At 41.0% G+C, this 18,894-nt stretch overlaps 3 protein-coding genes across 3 annotated transcripts; all 3 read right to left on the bottom strand.

Annotated features, from left to right (window-relative positions):
* Positions 1–342: 342 nt before the first annotated feature.
* Positions 343–7,331, bottom strand: dnajb2 (DnaJ heat shock protein family (Hsp40) member B2). Its single transcript, XM_061692769.1, has 11 exons — positions 7,099–7,331; positions 5,573–5,669; positions 5,214–5,323; positions 5,038–5,091; positions 4,750–4,866; positions 4,184–4,258; positions 3,966–4,089; positions 2,805–2,875; positions 2,429–2,725; positions 789–861; positions 343–680 (listed from the first exon to the last, which is right to left on the bottom strand). Exons 2-10 carry the CDS (start codon positions 5,635–5,637, stop codon positions 833–835), a joined length of 942 nt encoding a protein of 313 aa, XP_061548753.1. The 5' UTR covers positions 5,638–5,669; positions 7,099–7,331; the 3' UTR covers positions 343–680; positions 789–832.
* A 3,238-nt stretch (positions 7,332–10,569) lies between these two features.
* On the bottom strand, positions 10,570–13,450 carry LOC133411073 (tubulin alpha chain). The gene is made up of 4 exons (XM_061692931.1): positions 13,368–13,450; positions 11,966–12,188; positions 11,714–11,862; positions 10,570–11,639 (listed from the first exon to the last, which is right to left on the bottom strand). The coding sequence occupies exons 1-4, from the start codon at positions 13,368–13,370 to the stop codon at positions 10,665–10,667; spliced, it is 1,350 nt and encodes a 449-aa protein (XP_061548915.1). The 5' UTR covers positions 13,371–13,450; the 3' UTR covers positions 10,570–10,664.
* A 2,563-nt stretch (positions 13,451–16,013) lies between these two features.
* LOC133410627 (tubulin alpha chain-like) lies at positions 16,014–18,186 on the bottom strand. The gene is made up of 4 exons (XM_061692033.1): positions 18,115–18,186; positions 17,702–17,924; positions 17,445–17,593; positions 16,014–16,988 (listed from the first exon to the last, which is right to left on the bottom strand). Exons 1-4 carry the CDS (start codon positions 18,184–18,186, stop codon positions 16,014–16,016), a joined length of 1,419 nt encoding a protein of 472 aa, XP_061548017.1.
* Between the last annotated feature and the right edge of the window lie 708 nt (positions 18,187–18,894).

Here is an 18,894-nt window from a genome sequence, read left to right as displayed (position 1 = left end):
TACGTGTGGGCACATTTAACCTAGCACAGTGCAACCGCTAAAGTTGAATGGCCCTGAAGAAGTACAATTTGGAATTAAACTGAAACTTTAGGGGGGAGGGAATGCCTTCTCAAGTCAGACAAAGAAAAGTTTAAACCACAGTCATGTGAGATGTCAGCATACCTCACCCGAAGTAGACACACATTCAAAGCCGTAATTTCCTATGGGAAAAGTTTGTGCTTAAACTCGGAGGTTTTGCTGTATTCCATTTATGAATGAAAAGGCAGATTTGCTTTCAGCAACCATCTATTGTGAATTTGTGAGTAATAATGACGACAGATGTACAAGACACTCAAAGTCTGAAAGAAACTGCTTTATTTCCTTGCTTTACACAATAGCTTATGATATGTTAAAACAATTTTTGTTTCTGCCTTAAGTATCCATTTTAGATTGATGGGATAATTGTTCTCTCGGTGACCATTTTACCCTGTAACACTATTCTTCTTCTAATAATGAGTTACAACTCAGCACAAACAAAATGTATTCTTTCAGAGATCACTAGAGACATTTTCCAGTTGTTTCCACCCAGTCTGGGATATGCTCATTCACATTCACACATACAAAAGCAGTGTAAGAGTCATTCATCACGTAGAAGCCATGTTGGGCAGAGACAAGTGCATCAGGTGATATTGAACTTTGACCTGTAAAAGCAGAAATGTCGTGTAAATTACAAGTTAAAACTAATGAGACATACAATACATGGTCTGAGCTACACGGAGCTTCAACATGGAACACACTGCACACTTTACCGAAAGGTGGGGGCGTGGTCACAGCACAGCGAGAGGCAATCGGGTTAGCTGGTGAAGGCCTCAAAGTCTGAGTCTGCAACGGCAAGCAAGAGATTTGAAAACAACTTTCCAACAATATAAAAAAAATGATAATAATAAATGTAGTGGCAATAAAAACTGAGACTCTTGCAGAAAACTACAAATATTTTTCTATGATCAAATAATCATCAGCAACTAACGTCAATTATGTTTTTCCAAATAGACTGTACAGTATTACTACAATCGTCTTAAAATGTTGAATATGTGTTTGTTATTTATGTCATTTCAAATACTGCATGTTCAATGTAAAACTGGATTGTGACTGTGGCTCAGAGTGTGACAACTGAGCAAACGTTACAACACCAAATAAATTAAATATTCCAACCCTCTTTAAGCTCAAACCTTTATTTGTTATTGCATTTTGAAAAATATGTAGTATAAAGGACAAGAAAACAGAAAAACACAAAAAATAACTATTACTGTTTTATAGTTACTCTGTTCCTTTCCCTTGGCAACAACTCTTCAGTGATGATTGTTTTTGCAGTGTTTCATAAATAAAATGGGAAATAAATACAATAACAAACACTTCTCGTTTGTTGAATTCACTTTGGAGTGAAATTCTCTACTTTGGAAAAAAGATTTTAATTATTTTACATACATTTATCTGTTTGGCACATTTGCAAGGTTAAGGCCAGAGTGTGTCCATTATTTAAGTTATTAAGCCATGCAAAGGCACCAATTGGATACAAATTTTAAAAAAAATTCTATGCCAATTGGGGATTACATTCAGTTGCGCTGTTACTGTATAAACAACTGGATCTGTTCTGCTAAAACTGAACAATTATAGTGTAACAGCATTTATTCACAAGCTACTTGCAAAGGAACATGTGTCCCAATGACACATTGTTAGAGTTGATGAGTTTACTCTTTTTAAACCAGACGTGCATTAACACAGAATGTTCTGTGGTCCACTTTTGGATTCTGATGCTCAGCGTTGAGCTGGGCTCAGTGTGTCACAGTTCTGATATGTTCCCTTTTAAAATGACCCTGAATGAAGGAAACACTATTGCTTGGTCGCAACTGACCGAAAACACACCAACAAAAATGCATGCTGAAAAGGATTAGCGTGTGGGCACACAGACACACAACCTCAACACAATCTACCCCCTCCCCTCTCTTTGGATTTCACTCCATCAGAAACTGGCTAGAGTTATTGATTATTAAGTCATGTTAAGTATTTGTCATATTTGCACATCATATTCAGAAACAATCCTTAATGTTTACTTGCATGCAAGACCTCTTTAGCTGTTAAAAACAAAAAAATGCAAGGCCTCAAGATCAGACTGACCTCTGGCATAAATGCAAACGCTAAGGCACCTTACTGCATTAACACACAATGCACACACACTTTTTTTTCTTCTTCATATTGCCATCACTGCTTTGCATGGCAGGGCCTTGTGGCACTACGTGTCCAGGGCCTGAATCCATTCTAAGCGCACCCTCTATTTCGACTGGAATAGCATTGTCACGAGCACCTGTGTTTGGATGTTTTGTTTCGACAACCCCGCTTCCTTTGTGCTCACTACTTCTGTCAATCACAGCTCTGACCCCACCCCCGGCACCTGATATTAAGTCGGGAGCAGCTGCTTTCTGCTGGGCTTCCATTTCTGACAAGCTGCACGCCAACGCCATCTGGAGATCTTCATCGTCCTCGTCTTGCTCGCTCCCAGTAACCCCCCCATAGTGGTAAAAAGGGGCGGCGCTGAACGAGCGGTTTGTGCCCGCAGAATATGGACTGGCCCTGGTTCTCCCAGTTTCATGACGTGATCTGTTTAGGATTGAGGGATTCGGAGGTGGTTGATGGGGCTTGCCCTCTCGTCGACTCAGCTCCAGTGCAAGAGCCATTTCATCATGCACGCCTGAGGGGTACAACACAGGATGTTAAGTTGTCCCCGTACAATCAACCAATGGATTCACCATCAAAATAGTTTATCTTACCATTAATTAGCACAGTCTTTAACACGCCATCTTCCTCGATCTCCGTTCTTTCCTGCCCGTTCTCTTTAATCCTAAAATGGAGAATGAGAGTCAAAAAATAATAATTTGTGAGCTCTGTTCTCTTGTCTACACTCATACTAACGAACACTAAATGAAAAAAGTCACACAATTCTATGTACAGAACAGCAGAACCTCTAAAGTTGTGCAACTTGGAATTCGATGAAATTAGTCTGGAAAATACAAAATGTTGCAAAACTTTAAACTGCAGGCATGACCACAAATGTGCGAGAGAGGTAGATATAGATAAGATAGATAGCTAGATCAGAATCAGAATCATCTTTATTTTACCACGTATGTTAAAAAAAAAAAAAAAAAAAAAAACACAAGGAATTTGTCTCCGGTAGTTGGAGCCGCTCTAATAAGACAACAGATAGTCAATTGACAGAGAATACTTTTGAGACATAAAGGCATTGAACCACCGAGCAATAAAAGGTGGCTAGTAATCTGGTAATGCCGGTACAATTTATTTTTATTTTTTTTTGACAATTGTGCAAAAAGATGCAGAGTCCTCTAGCAATAGCAGCAGTTTGATTTACTAATCTCACAATAGTCCGCTGCAATGACTTTTGTCCAAAGGGGGCCGAGACTTCAAGGAATGTATGCAGTTTTAAGTGACTAGTAGTGCGCTAATCTGGGACAATGCCGATTGTTGCAGATACTCCTCAGTCATTGTGCAAGTGGTGCAGATGCTACTCTGGCATGAGTGGCCAGTTTTGGTCAACAACAGAAATGCAAATAGTGCAGCGTGGCGAGACTACTACAGTGAGTGCACGAGTAATGTGTAATTGGCCCGACAGAAAGGTGACAACAAACTCAAGACAAAAAAATGTCAACATGTTGCAATGGAATTGTAAGTTAGCTGTTTAAGAAGTTGATTGCAAGAGGGAAGAAGCTGTTGGAATGACTGCTAGTTTTAGTTTGCATTGTTCGGTAGTGCCTACCTGAGGGAAGGAGAGAGAGAGAGAGAGAGAGAGAGAGAGAAAGAGAGAAAGATAACATTTCATGCCAAATGCACATCATGGAATTGAAATGGGAGTGGGGGGTGAGTTTGCACAGCAAAAAAAGTGTCAGTTTTGGAATGGTCAAAAAGACACTTCTTACTTCTTGGTGGTTGTGCGTTTGCCATTTATGACACGGGTGGAAGTAGACACAGATTTGAAATTACCTCCTCCCATACTGCCCATATCATGAAAACCACTCATTGATGAAAAAGATGTAAATTCAGCTGTAGAAGAACAAAAACAATAGACATAGAAACCTTAAATTTTAGATATTACTATTTTAATCAAAGTATGTGTCATCGTATATTGAGAGTTTACCTCCAGCTGAAGGGAACGAGAAAAACCGGCTCGGCCCCAGGCGGGAGGACGAACTCCCGAATGATGAGAAGTCATCTAATGGAAAGTACAGACACAAACTGTCAGGGTTGTTTTTTCTTTAGAGTCAAGCACCTTGGTTGTTTCTGCTGAAGAGCAATAAATACTCTAACCTCCAAACTTAACTAAACCTAATCATCTCCAAAAGTAAATAATGGTCTGACTTTCTTCAATCAATACACAATCCATATGCTTTAATACAGCGTTCATCTACTTTACAATTTTACTTATATTATTTTAAAATATTTTAAAAAATCATCGTATATCATCAAGAAGGATTTTGGAATGTTTTAAATACTAAATCTTATTTATACAATTTGTCACTTACAAAGAGGGGTGTCACTGACATAAGCCTTTTAGGCTTCTGATTCCCCTGGCGCAATGTTTGAATTCATTACATTTTACTCTGAATTGTTATTAAATGTAAAAATATATATATAATTATTGTAGTGCAACACATTTTTGGCCAACCTGGAAGCAATCATTCAAACTCACTGCACATGATTTACCAAAGAAGCTGGAGAAGGGATCCTGGCCACCAAAAAACTCCTTGAAAACCTCATCTGGGCTACGGAATGTGAAGGTGAATCCTGGGAAATCTGAAGAGAAGTCTGAGTTGGAAGAGCCTGCGGGGGGAAAAAATAATAATTAAAATGTGAATAGAAAACAGAGACAAAAGTAAACCAGAAGGAAGAAGCCATAAGAAGGAATGTGAACCACGGGTTTCTGTAAGGGAAAAAAGGGGAATTAAATGGGAGAGCAGAAGTGAGGGGGGCAACAAGAACCATTTTCTATACCTGAGCGTCTCATTCCATCACTTCCATATCTGTCATAGGCATCCCGTTTAGTCTCTGTACAAAACAGCATAAATGATCAATAAATACTTCACTCGCCTGTACAATTAAGTCAAGTCACCTAACAATTGTCCGTCACAGATGAGTGACATGACATGTCAACATGTGCCAGGACTTACGGTCAGAGAGAACCTCATAAGCCTCGGCAACTTCTTTAAACTTCTTTTCTGCTTCCTCTTTGTTGTCTGGATTTTTGTCAGGATGCCATTTAAGTGCCAGTTTCCTGTAGCTGAGTTCATACAAAAACACAGGGATGAATGTGGGCATCGTGTCAACAAAAGAAACCTGCACTCCTGCACCGACCGCATACTGAGACCGCATACTGAGAAGCGTTAATAATATAACCATATATAAAAAAAATAAACACCCCTTAAAATTAATAGACATCACTGTATAGTACAAACGAAATAATCAGCAAATGTGTCATTAGCTGGAGAATTGACATAACTGTAACAGTTGGGAGGACAGGGATACTTACGCCTTCTTGATGTCATCCTGGGATGCTGTTTTGGATACTCCCAAGGTGTTGTAGTAATCCACCATGTCGCCTCCTGTCACTCCTCTCCACACCTCTCCTGGGTAGAAAAAGGACTTTCTTACAGGGAGCAATGTCATATATGGACTTTGATCGGCCCTTCTGCAATTAGCAATGCAAAGTCATGGAAAAGTGATCTTAATTAAATCAATTGGCAGATAGTTAATAATGTGACACGCCATTTTTATTAGAAACATGTTGCGACAAATGTGCGTTCTTCATGGCATTAAAATGCGCAAAATGTCTTTTTGTGAGTCTTCAAACTCTTATGATAGCCTTATTTAGCAATGTAAGCCGGAATAAGTAGAAAGTACTCTTGCAAATAGCAGGGTTAAACTCTTGTGGTACAGGGTAGGTGAAAAGTAGGTGCAGTATACACTTTGTAAATTACCTGTTTTTGTTTAAGTAGAAGCAAAATGTAGTGTTCAGCAAAAGGGATGAAGGATGTAAAATAAAATCACAGGAAAGGAAAGTAGAAAGCATGTCTGAAGTGGAAGGAAATATAAAAACAGGTGGGTCAAATGTTCCAACAAAGGAAGGATGGAAGTAAGGACGCAAAAAGCAGCTCTGAGTGAGGGAAGGAAAGGAAAGAAGGGAGGAGGTGAGGAAGGAAAAGATATCAGGAAAAAAAATGGAGATGTGATCAAATGTCTGTATACTACTTTTTGTGCCCACTCCGTATACCTCACTGTGACAGCCAATCAAAAGCGAACATCTTTCTGAGGACAAATTTTTTAACAGTGTTGGTGCCCGAGCTATGCTGCGAATGGTGAAAATCCACAAGTAACAGACACCCAACAAGATTTATAATTCCATCTTGATCCAATGAGATGGTGGCAAAACACTCGTGTTCTCAAAATGAAGCTCCTTAACTCACTTCAAAATAGTTCATTGGCTCCAAGATGAAGAGAAAGATATATTGTTATAGCTTTGGCCTGAGGACAAAAGTCCCCATCCTTCAAACAAATCAGTAATTAAGCAAATTGTTAAATGCAAATATACAGGGATTCACTTGTACATACATATTTTCAAGCATATAGGAACGACTATCCCACTTTTTATTCAATGTAATGTCTATACATACAACTGACATCTGAATAAAAATAAAATGTCAACACAATACGTTGCATACATCAGAAATTAAACCATCATTTGACTATTTTAGCCCCTCAGGCTCTCATACCAACTTACTGGTGGACTGCCACAAGTGTCAGCACTGAGGGGGGTCGGCGGGGGGGTTTCCAAATTGATGCAAAAGCCCTGAACGCAAGCGTGAGGCCCCTGGGAGCTGCATTAAGTGTATTTCGAGAGCACTGCCATCCCACTCACAGACAGTGGTGTTACACAAACATGTACATTTGCCCGACTTGAGTCTAAAGACGCCATTTATCTGCCCTATGTGTCTTTGGTGACACACATGGACAAGTGTCAAAGGCAAAATAGTAGTCTGAACGTGTAACCTGACCTACCTCGCGAGCCTGACAGAAGACGAGGCGGCTGTTGACAGAGATAGCCGCGTTTCTGGGACAGTCTCTTCCCGGCGTGTCTTTCCACCGTTCCCTAGCCACGGCGGAGAGCCTTCTCCTGCTCGACACACTCCGCGGGGTGTCACAACTTGCGGTTCTCCGGCCCAGTTAGCCTTGCTGTTTTGCACATTACGTCACAATCAGCTGAGAGAAGAAATAGAACGTCGAGAACGTGCCGGAGTGTGGTGACGTCATTAGACACGCCCCTGACTGCAGCGTTCCACGCAACTCAGAAATCTTGTTCTCAAACAGCCATAGCGAAACAAAAAAACAAAAACGAAAAAACAATAAATTACAAAGGCATTGTCACTTTGTTATTAGAATTAGTAAAATCACAATGTATTGCATTATCCCAAATTTTCATTATGTGGTGGAACAAACAAACTAGTATAGTACCACAATCCGTGCGGTCAAAGGTGTTACCATAATATCCCACTTTTGACCTGTCCTCAATGCAACATACTGCCCGTTGCTGTGGAATTAATTACCAACATGCTACATTGAAAACACTGGGGTGAAAGATCACTCAACTCAAAGATGACAAATATTCGAACAAAAACCTAAAATCGTATTCTAAATGACACATTTGCCGGCAACCCGACAACGGCAACTCGGAAATAGGTGGATGACTTGCAGAAAATGTTAAAACACTTAAGAGATTTTCAACGATGTGCTTCGTGACCGAGCTGCTGTCAGTTCCGTGTGCCTCCAACAGGTGGCGCTATTTTGTTACTCTTAATAGAAAATTTACGGAAGATGGTTGGTCCTTCCCACAACCTGTTGAGTTTTTGCAGAGATGAACACGAGCCCAGTCCGACTGAAGGGCTGCTTTATCCTCTGTGGCCTCTGAGAACTGTCCTTGGCATCTTTAGGCACCCTTTATATTTAGCCCATGCTACCTTAATTCTGTGATTCTCAACTGGGGACAGCCAATTACAAAATTACGTGTATTCCGATTAGTTGTTTTTTTTCTGTTAAATTCCCACACGGAACATATTTCAGCGACAGGGAATAATGTTACTTCTTTGCGTTATTGCCGCTAGTTATGTTTGTAACAAACAGCTGGTGGACGTCTTGACTAACCAGATTATTTTGGCGGTACGTCATACTCATTTGAAACAGCGTTTAGTAATATAATAAATTGTACGTTTTCCCCGGCTATTTTTTTTATTTAATTTTTTTTTACAAAAACAAACTAAAAATATATATACATTTGTTTTTAACATCAAGGTGGGACATGACTCTGCAACAATAGGATAATACAGGTCCCAGAGTGACAACAGTTGAGAACCAATTTATTTTGGGTTAACTGGTAGCAGGTGTGTGGAATGAAATTTTATTTTTTTAAACATTAATTATATATTTTTTAAAGTTTTAAATGATTCTTAGTATCTATAGTATCTGATCTTAGCTTATCTTTTTACATTTTTAAATGATATTTATTGCACTGTACGCTGTTTTAATTGAACTTTTATTTTGTGTTTTTTCTCTTTGTTTTAAATGTTTTTAAGATGTCTGTTTTTATCTTTGTTTTTAAATGCTTTTGATCATGTAAAGCACATTGAGTTACCTTGTGTAAGAAATGCGCTATATAAATAGATTTGCTTTGCTTTAGTCTCATTTTGTATAACAAATACCTGCCGGTTGAACGGGGTAGCATAGTTGCTAACGGCTGCAACCGAAAGGGAAGGGCCACTTGCCGGTCTAGACCGATGGGCCAACACACTAGCAAAGCATTCTGGGATTTGTAATATTAGTGGGGCATGTGTTATATACTGGCGGGCCGGCTCTATTACACATTTGATATGGTGTTGCGGGCCAAATTACATTGTGGGCCAAATTTGGCCCCCAGGCCTGAGTTTGACATATATGAACTTAATTTTATCAAGTACAACCTAATGTTGTTTTGAGAATAAATCCCATCTTTATGCTGTAAACTTTACTATTGTCAATGGACAAGTGAAGGGGATCTCAACTTTTTACACTAACAATACCACTTTGAAAAATACTTAGCTCTTCAACTACCACCATAATGATAATATTAAAATACAGTATATCAAAGGAGGCAAAGCAGGCCAGGAGGATAAAATGAAAGGTCAAAAGAAACATTTTACAAGCAAGCCAGTCAAAATTCAGACTGACTCGTGGCAGTTATCAGTCCCGTTGGCGTACAGCAGGTGGCGCCCTTTTGCTACTCTTAGTAGAAATCGGTAGGAACGACAGCCACATGAGAATAACGCGTACACTTGGACTAAAATTCCATCCATCCATTTTCTGAGCTGCTTCTCCTCACTAGGGTCGCGGGCGTGCTGGAGCCTATCCCAGCTATCATCGGGCAGGAGGCGGGGTACACCCTGAACTGGTTTCCAGCCAATCGCAGGGCACACACAAACAAACAAACCATTCGCACTCACATTCACACCGACGGGCAATTTAGAGTCTTCAATTAATGCATGTTTTTGGGATGTGGGAGGAAACCGGAGAAAACATGCAGACTCCACACAGACGGGGCCGGGGATTGAACACGGGTCCTCAGAACTGTGAGGCTGACGCTCTAACCAGTCTACACCGTGCCGCCTGGACTAAAATAATGTTTTAAAAGTATATCAGACGTATTCGCCTGCGCAACTCCAAATATGATTTATAGGCGCCAATGCAAATATAACTCATAGGAGCCGATTGACATCTGTCATCTCATCTGTACCTGGACCTTCAATCAGGAGCACACAGCCCGTTGGTATGTAGCTAATGGCTAATTCAGATTGGTGTCATGGACAGCATATGCCATTTTCTAGCAGTGACCATAGTGTTTCCGTGTAAATAGCAGCTAATTAATAGCCCTGGATTCTTCATAATTGGTGTGGCGCCGGTCGACGCCAAGTTGAAGTATCCACTCCAATGGACCTGGAAGTATTGCATTAATTCCGTATTTTCGATCATTTGAGCAACGAGTTTCCTTGACTACAACTCACAAGAGGCAGAGCCGTTGCGCATGAGCCAGTAACTGAGCATTCTGGGAAATGTAGTCATTTTGTGCCAGCTTTGTTACAATTAAAATAGCGTTAAAAGGTAATAACTCGAAAGTTGACTTTGCATTTTGTTTGAAAAGATTAGAAAATAAAATTATGACATTGATTTCTCCATGTCTGCTTTTGTTTCAGGTCTATGACCAGTGGTCATTTGTTAAATCAAAAAAGGTTATAACAATGAGTGCTTCCTGGTGAGCCATTTGGAGGGCTTAAAAAAATGAAACATCCTCACACAATGTTAAATCGATCTATATAAAATATTGTACTAAACATTTCAAGATGTGTTCAGTTATTTAACCATGCATAGTTACTTTACCCTACATAAAAACAAAATTTGGGGGGTTATAAATTACCCTACTGACACTCAATGGAGAAAATACATTAGTGGTTTGGAATTCTTTATTAACACTGAACAATGACCACAACATGTCATTTCCTAATTTTTGGAACATGTAGCCAAAGCCTTGGCAATGAGACGCCTCAGTACTCCTCTCCCTCTTCGTCATCCCCAATGCTGTCAGTACCGACCTCTTCATAATCCTTCTCAAGGGCCGCCATATCCTCCCTGGCCTCTGAGAATTCTCCTTCCTCCATTCCTTCTCCTACATACCAGTGCACAAAGGCCCTTTTGGCATACATCAGATCAAACTTGTGGTCCAGACGGGCCCAGGCTTCAGCGATGGCTGTGGTGTTGCTGAGCATGCACACAGCCCTCTGCACCTTGGCCAGATCTCCTCCAGGAACCACTGTTGGAGGCTGGTAATTGATGCCCACTTTGAAGCCAGTGGGACACCAGTCCACAAACTGGATGGTCCGTTTGGTCTTGATGGCGGCGATGGCGGAGTTGACATCTTTAGGCACCACATCCCCACGATATAGCAGACAGCAGGCCATGTATTTACCATGACGAGGATCACACTTGACCATCTGGTTGGCTGGCTCAAAGCAGGCGTTGGTGATGTCTGCGACAGAGAGTTGCTCATGGTATGCTTTCTCAGCAGAGATGACTGGAGCATATGTGGCCAGAGGGAAGTGGATACGAGGATAGGGCACCAGGTTGGTCTGGAACTCTGTCAGGTCGACATTCAGGGCTCCATCAAAGCGAAGAGAGGCTGTGATAGAAGACACAATCTGGCCAATAAGCCTGTTCAGATTAGTGTAGGTTGGCCTTTCAATGTCAAGGTTCCTGCGACAGATGTCATAGATTGCTTCATTGTCCACCATGAAGGCGCAGTCGGAGTGCTCAAGGGTGGTGTGAGTGGTCAGAATGGAATTGTAAGGCTCTACCACTGCTGTGGACACCTGAGGGGCTGGGTAGACGGCAAACTCAAGTTTTGATTTCTTGCCATAATCAACCGACAGTCTCTCCATGAGCAGGGAAGTGAAACCAGAGCCAGTGCCTCCACCAAAGGAGTGGAAGATAAGAAATCCTTGCAAGCCAGTGCATTGATCAGCCTGAAAGAAGAATGTGTTTTTTTATTTTATTTATTTATTTATTTGTAAACACTCAACCAGTGCATAGCACTTACCAGCTTGCGAGTCCTGTCTAGAACCAAATCAATGATCTCTTTGCCAATGGTGTAGTGACCACGGGCATAGTTGTTTGCAGCATCCTCCTTCCCTGTAATTAACTGTTCTGGGTGAAACAGCTGACGGTAGGTACCTGTACGAACCTCATCTGTAGAAAACAAGGTAGTATTTTTTATATTAGTTATTGACATTAACACTTACTGTAAGCTCAAAGATAAAATGTAACAATATGGGAGTCATCAGTTACTCACCAATGACAGTGGGCTCCAGATCAACAAAGATGGCCCTGGGTACATGTTTCCCAGCTCCAGTCTCACTGAAGAAGGTATTGAATGAGTCATCACCTCCTCCAATAGTCTTATCAGAGGGCATCTGTCCATCTGGTTGAATGCCATGCTCCAGGCAATAAAGCTCCCAGCAAGCATTGCCCATCTGGGCTCCAGCTTGGCCGACGTGCATAGAGATACATTCACGCTGGATGGAAGAGAAGGTACCAACAATGAATACGTTTTTTGTGGTTGTTGCTTCAACGCATTTTCAGATAAAACGCTTCTCTGAATTACATACAGTGCAGGGGAGTAGCGCAATACATGTACCCCCTTTATGTAATTTGATTACATTTACATAATTGCAATCCATTAAATGACATTGAGCAAATGTAATTACAGTAGCGCTTGGAAATTTTCATTACGATTTTAGTTAGGTTTAAAAAAAAAAATAATAATTCTCACATCTAAAAAAAGACCCTTGTTATTGTAGGACTGTGAAGCACAATCTATTAGTTTGTCTGAGATTTTGAAAAAGTTAGACTCAATGTATAATTCAACTTCTGAAAAGAAAACTGACTTTTATCTTTATAATTTTGGACGTCGTATATAACTTTCACTTTATCAGGGCTGTCATATATAATGTGCACATTTGTCACGGCAGTTTTCCACATGCTATACACATAATGCAACAAATGCATTTTATTTTTAATTTGCATTTAATCATGTTTTGTGACCGGTTTACTATGTCTCAAGAACAAATGTGGTTAATTCCAAGGGGGGTTAAGTCCCCTCCTCAATGCGGGAAGTATGCAGCATGTCTGGTCTGGCCTCGCCCTCTCCCCCTCCCACTCTTTCCAGCTGCATAGTGCTGTGTAATTCTGGGGCTGAACCGCCCAAATGCTGAAAAATGGCGGCTAAACGGGGGGGGGGGGGGGGGTAGGAAAAAAAAGATGGCGGACACAAAACTTGTGACTCCAGACCACTCCTTTTTTCCTCCCATCGATCGTGGTTTATTTTACATGTATAATGTCCACCAATTTTTTTTTTTTTTTACATATTTTTTAACACGATAATCTAGTATAAAAACGTCAACATACCGTGTCATTAACTTTCGTCATTTGACCTACTTTATGGCTCAATTAAGAGTTTTAAACGGCACATTTATCAATCATCTTCAATTCACTTTCTTTGAGCTTTCACACACGTTCTTAATAAGTTCACATACATCACACGTCAGCAAAGTAACAACGGAGTAACGGTACTTTTTTTTTTTTTCCCTGTCCCCCCCGTTAAGCTTATGGACTAATTTCGATGGCGAGAACATAAAACCGTGGGAACCGAGAAAATGCAAGCTATCAGGCGACGTCACCATGCGGTTACTCACCATTTTGTCTGCTTGTCCTTCGAATGAAGTAGCGGATTCAGAGACAAGGCAAAGTGCGGAGGTGGGGGGGAGTCAGAGTTTATATATGCAGGGGAAGTGGAGGCGGGCAGTCCGCAGGAACTTCAGGCAGCAGCTACGTTGCTCATTGGTCGAAGAGGAAGACACATGTTTGGGGGGGGGGATGTCACTGAAGTTCGACGATCGCCATACATTCTCCTGCCTTTTAACGCGGATTTTAACCTAAATAAATGGTTTTGCAGTGCGTGTGCTTGTATGACTCATTATCCTTACAGTACTGTACACACAACATAATTTTATCAAGTCAACCTAATGTCGTTTGGAGTATAAATCCTGTCTTTATGTAGTAAGCTTTACTAATGCCAATGGACTACTGAAGGGGTTTTAATTTTTTTTACACTAACAACATTCAACAACATTAAATACTTATATTGAGTGACAGTTAATTGTGAGTTCAGAAAGGAATGGCAGAGCAAAGGGCCATTTAAACATCCATGTTGGCTCAAGTCAATTAGCCTGTTTGTGTGAGTCTGGGTGTGGCCATCTGTGTGTGAGTTGGAGCCAATAGCAGCTCTTGTATGAATGTGCATTCTGTTATCGCTCATGGGAATAAAGCAACGGAAAGGCACTAACATGTCATCCTTGACCACAAAAGAGTAGTCATCAGAGTTCATTAAAAGCGAGGCAGTTTTTTTTTGTTATATTACTGTAAGCCATTGTCACATTATGCACAGTTTGAACATTAACATTGTAATATGTGGGTAACTACTTCAAGTCCCTGCAAAGTTAAAACAAAATGTCTTTGACACACCACAGAGAAGAATGTTGTTAACAAGCCTGCCAAATTTTAATGAATAATATAATTGCCAAGTATTTAGAATGATGCTGCAAAATTGTGAAAACTTGAGACCTCCTCCAAGCTGTCCAACACTGTGGGCGTGTCTGCTGAATGCGCTGAAAACACGGCCCACACATTTTTCAGCTGTCAATCAAATAGGTTTGTAAAGTACAGTATATGCTCAAATGTCTGTAATGTGAGCTACAGGCTGGAAAATGTGTGCCGCTGCGTTTAATAAACAGTTAACATTCCTTGAAATGTCTGTGTTTTGTGGATCCACACACAAGACACACAACTGAGTGAGGCGGTCAACGCCGGTCTGCGGGCTAGCGAGCTACCGGCTATCCCCTGCCCGCAAGCAAGCTAGCTCGTGGACCATGGAACGTCGTCGTCCGATAAGTCACCGCCTCGCTCGGTTTTGTGTCATGTGTGGGTCCACATAATATAACAGTGTAGCAGTCTAGCGGGCTAGCAAATGGACCAGCAGCAGGGTCGTCTGGAATAACTACAGTCCATACTTATACAGTATAGTTGGGGTGTGCCAACTCATTCCAGAAAAGCCCAAGTGCATACTTGAGCTTGGTTTTAGTCACGCTCCAAAAATGCAGACAATTGAAATGGAGAGTCTCGTGTTAAAAGAGTTTAATGTGATATCGCAAGAATTCAATATGAGATTCTTCTCAGTCATTGCACATTTTCAGGACTGTTCTTCAAACTTATGTATTTAGAAACAAATCACTGAAATCACTTCACAGGGATCTTTAAATAATTATTAAATTAAAATGTATTGCAATTATATATAGAGTTATGTTAAAGAATTGTCAGATTGAACCATGAAAGACTAGCTTCTAAAATCACTGCTTCAATTTACGCTGGCGACAGAAAAATACACTTTGACCTATCTGCAGATGCTGAACAGACACAGTGGGGGCAGTTCCCAGCTGCTGGACTTGTGGATCAGTTGGAAACCAAACTCCATGCTCAAGGGCATTAAGGAAGAACTTTATTTGGGTTTTTTGGATGGCTGATGGAGCCCATATAACCAACACGCCTTGTTAATTCTTCATCTCCATGATGTGAATTTTTTACTGGTTTAATATCAACAAGGTGGGTGAGTAGGCCTACAATGAGCAAAACACTTACCAGTGACAAGACGGCAATTTGTTATCTTTTAAGGTAAAAAAAAAAAAAAAAGTCAAATGCTTTAGCACTCTGTAGTGGTTCATTGTAATCATTCATTCATTCAGTCATCTTCCGTTCCGCTTATCCTCACCGCCGGGCTCACATAATTTGTAATGCACAAAGATACATAATCATTAACGATACATTCATACATGTGTGAAAATTTTTTTGTTTAGTTTGGTAATTCACTCACTCGAACTTATTAATTACCTTATCACAGTGTGTGTAGAGTAGGACAGGGATGCAGTTGTTGCTACTGTCTGGTCGTGTTTGAGTATGAACTACACAAACAACAGCAGACAGACAGTAAGTTAGTCTCTTATTCTCTCACTGTAACACTCACAAAGTCACAGCTGAATGGGACAGTATATAGAAACTGACATTGGAGCCCTTTCATAACTTACATTCCACATGTGCGGGAATAAGTGTGGGGGAGGTGCACAAAAGAGAAACTGACACTGCACAAAGGAAGGATTTCTGTGGAGATTCCAAACAAAAAATATTCAGTATATTAATACACTTTAATAGGATGGGAATGACTTTTGGGCCAAACTGATTAAAATACTAAAGTGAACCATTTAAATTGTGTTTGTACGTGCGTCTTTGGGTCAATATTCCTCGCCTTCGTCCTCCTCCCCAATGTTGTCTGCACCCACTTCTTCATAATCCTTCTCCAGGGCAGCCATATCCTCTCTGGCCTCTGAGAACTCCCCTTCCTCCATTCCCTCCCCAACATACCAGTGCACAAATGCCCTTTTGGCATACATCAGATCAAACTTGTGATCCAGGCGGGCCCAAGCTTCAGCGATGGCTGTGGTGTTGCTGAGCATGCACACAGCCCTCTGCACCTTGGCCAGATCTCCTCCAGGAACCACTGTTGGAGGCTGGTAATTGATGCCCACTTTGAAGCCAGTGGGACACCAGTCCACAAATTGGATGCTGCGTTTGGTCTTGATGGCGGCGATGGCAGAGTTGACATCTTTAGGCACCACATCACCACGGTACAGCAGACAGCAGGCCATGTATTTACCATGCCGAGGATCACACTTGACCATCTGGTTGGCTGGCTCAAAGCAGGTATTTGTGATGTCGGCCACAGAAAGTTGCTCATGGTATGCCTTCTCAGCAGAGATGACCGGGGCATATGTGGCCAGAGGGAAGTGGATGCGAGGGTAGGGCACCAAGTTGGTCTGGAACTCAGTCAGGTCCACGTTCAGGGCTCCATCAAAGCGAAGAGATGCAGTGATCGAAGACACAATCTGGCCAATAAGCCTGTTCAGGTTAGTGTAGGTTGGCCTTTCAATGTCGAGATTCCTGCGACAGATGTCATAGATTGCTTCATTGTCCACCATGAAGGCGCAGTCGGAGTGCTCAAGGGTGGTGTGAGTGGTCAGAATGGAATTGTAAGGCTCTACCACTGCTGTGGAAACCTGAGGGGCTGGGTAGATTGCAAATTCAAGCTTAGACCTTTTACCATAATCAACTGACAGTCTCTCCATGAGTAGGGAGGTGAAACCAGAGCCGGTGCCTCCACCAAAAGAGTGGAAGATGAGGAATCCTTGCAAGCCAGTGCATTGATCAGCCTGAAAATGCAACATTACACAGGAAGATGAACAATCAATCAATCCATCCATCCATAAATCCATCCATCCCGCTATCCATCCATCCATCCATTTTCTACTTGTTATTCTGTTCAGGGTCATGGTAGAGCTGGAGCCTATCCCATCTGACATTTGAGGAGAGGCAGCGTACACGGGTCAACCACAGTGCACATGTGGACAACCGATCATTCACAATTACATTCAGTAATAGGCAATTTAAAGTAATCAATTAACATAGCATGTACTGTGTATTTTTGAGCCCAAAGAAAACTCGTTCAAGCATGGGAGAACACACCAACTCCATCCAAAAATGCCCAAGCCAAGATTCAAACACAGGACTTTTGAACTTACCTCTGTGCTAACCTTACCTTTCACCCATGAACAATATATTTTTTTCCAGAACCTTTTGCTGCATGAAATAGTGTTAAAGGGTCTCACCAGTTTGCGAGTCCTGTCCAGAACTAAATCAATGATCTCCTTGCCTATGGTATAGTGACCACGGGCGTAGTTGTTGGCAGCATCCTCCTTCCCTGTGATCAACTGTTCTGGATGGAACAGCTGACGGTAGGTACCTGTGCGAACCTCATCTGGACAAAAAAACCAAAAAAAACAACAACAAAAAACAGACAGAACTATGAGTTTTCACAATGATTTCACAATATTCTCTTCAAGAAAATATCAAGTCAATCACTGACCAATGACAGTTGGCTCCAGGTCTACAAAGATCGCTCTTGGGACATGTTTTCCTGCTCCCGTCTCACTGAAAAAGGTGTTGAATGAGTCATCGCCACCACTGATTGTTTTATCACAGGGCATCTGGCCATCTGGCTGGATGCCATGTTCCAGACAGTACAACTCCCAACATGCATTGCCAATCTGAGCTCCAGCTTGGCCCACATGTATGGAGATACATTCACGCTGTGAAAAGAGGGAGCAATTTTTTAAAAATACCCCAAGTAATTTTTCGTGTGCCAAGTAAGACACAATGTGTTTCACGGTGTAGTTTTTAGTAAAACGTATCTTACCATTGATGATCTCTCTTTTTCAACGTTCACGTGTCAGTAAGAAGATGTAGTTTGTGCCACTAGTGTTGCTCAACTTTATATACCTGCACTTTGAGGTGAACAGTGATTTGATATGAGCTGTAATCAGAGAACCTGCCGATGGGACAATAATACATTCATCCGCTCAATAGACAACACAATGCGGAAGGATGTTACCACCCAAGGCTTTGTGTGGATTTTGTGAATGTGCGTAGGTGAATTGCAGTGTGTTGTTGCATCTATTATTTTTGTAGTGAGAGGAAGATAATCTACCAGTTTCACACAGCTAGCTTCAGAAGTATTACCTTAAATTCTGTTTTACACTTTACGATTTCTGAAGTTGTATAAGAGAGAGAATAAGATGAAGTCACACTAAACAATAGGAAATGGGTGTTTCACTAATTTACAGAATGTTCACAACATGGAACATACATTGAATTGTTGTTACAACAGTGAGTTTCAAGCTTAGCTTTTATATCATGTAATATTACAAAAAAACAAAACAATTAACAGTGATGAAAACAACTTCCTGGCAGAGGCAATTGTGAAATATACTGTATCACCCAATAATAACATTTGTTTTATATTTGTTATGCAGTGTTTATCATTCAAAATACTTTCCCACACTGTTCTATCCACTTGGAATTAAATAAAAGGTGGTTTATTATTTCCTATTGTCAGTTCAACCCTTTGAGAAAGAGAAGAAACCTAATAGCCGTTACGTGAATCACCTTATATGGACACTGAATGGCACACACAGTAAATGCCTGAGTGGGGTTTAGTTTTGTAAACATAAATGTAAACCATTAACAATGCGCAAAAGGTGTTCTAAACTGATTGTTACT

This window comes from Phycodurus eques, chromosome 12 (assembly GCF_024500275.1).
Source record: "Phycodurus eques isolate BA_2022a chromosome 12, UOR_Pequ_1.1, whole genome shotgun sequence".
In the NCBI taxonomy this organism is placed as follows: domain Eukaryota; kingdom Metazoa; phylum Chordata; class Actinopteri; order Syngnathiformes; family Syngnathidae; genus Phycodurus; species Phycodurus eques.
This window is presented reverse-complemented; position numbering and strand designations above follow the sequence as displayed.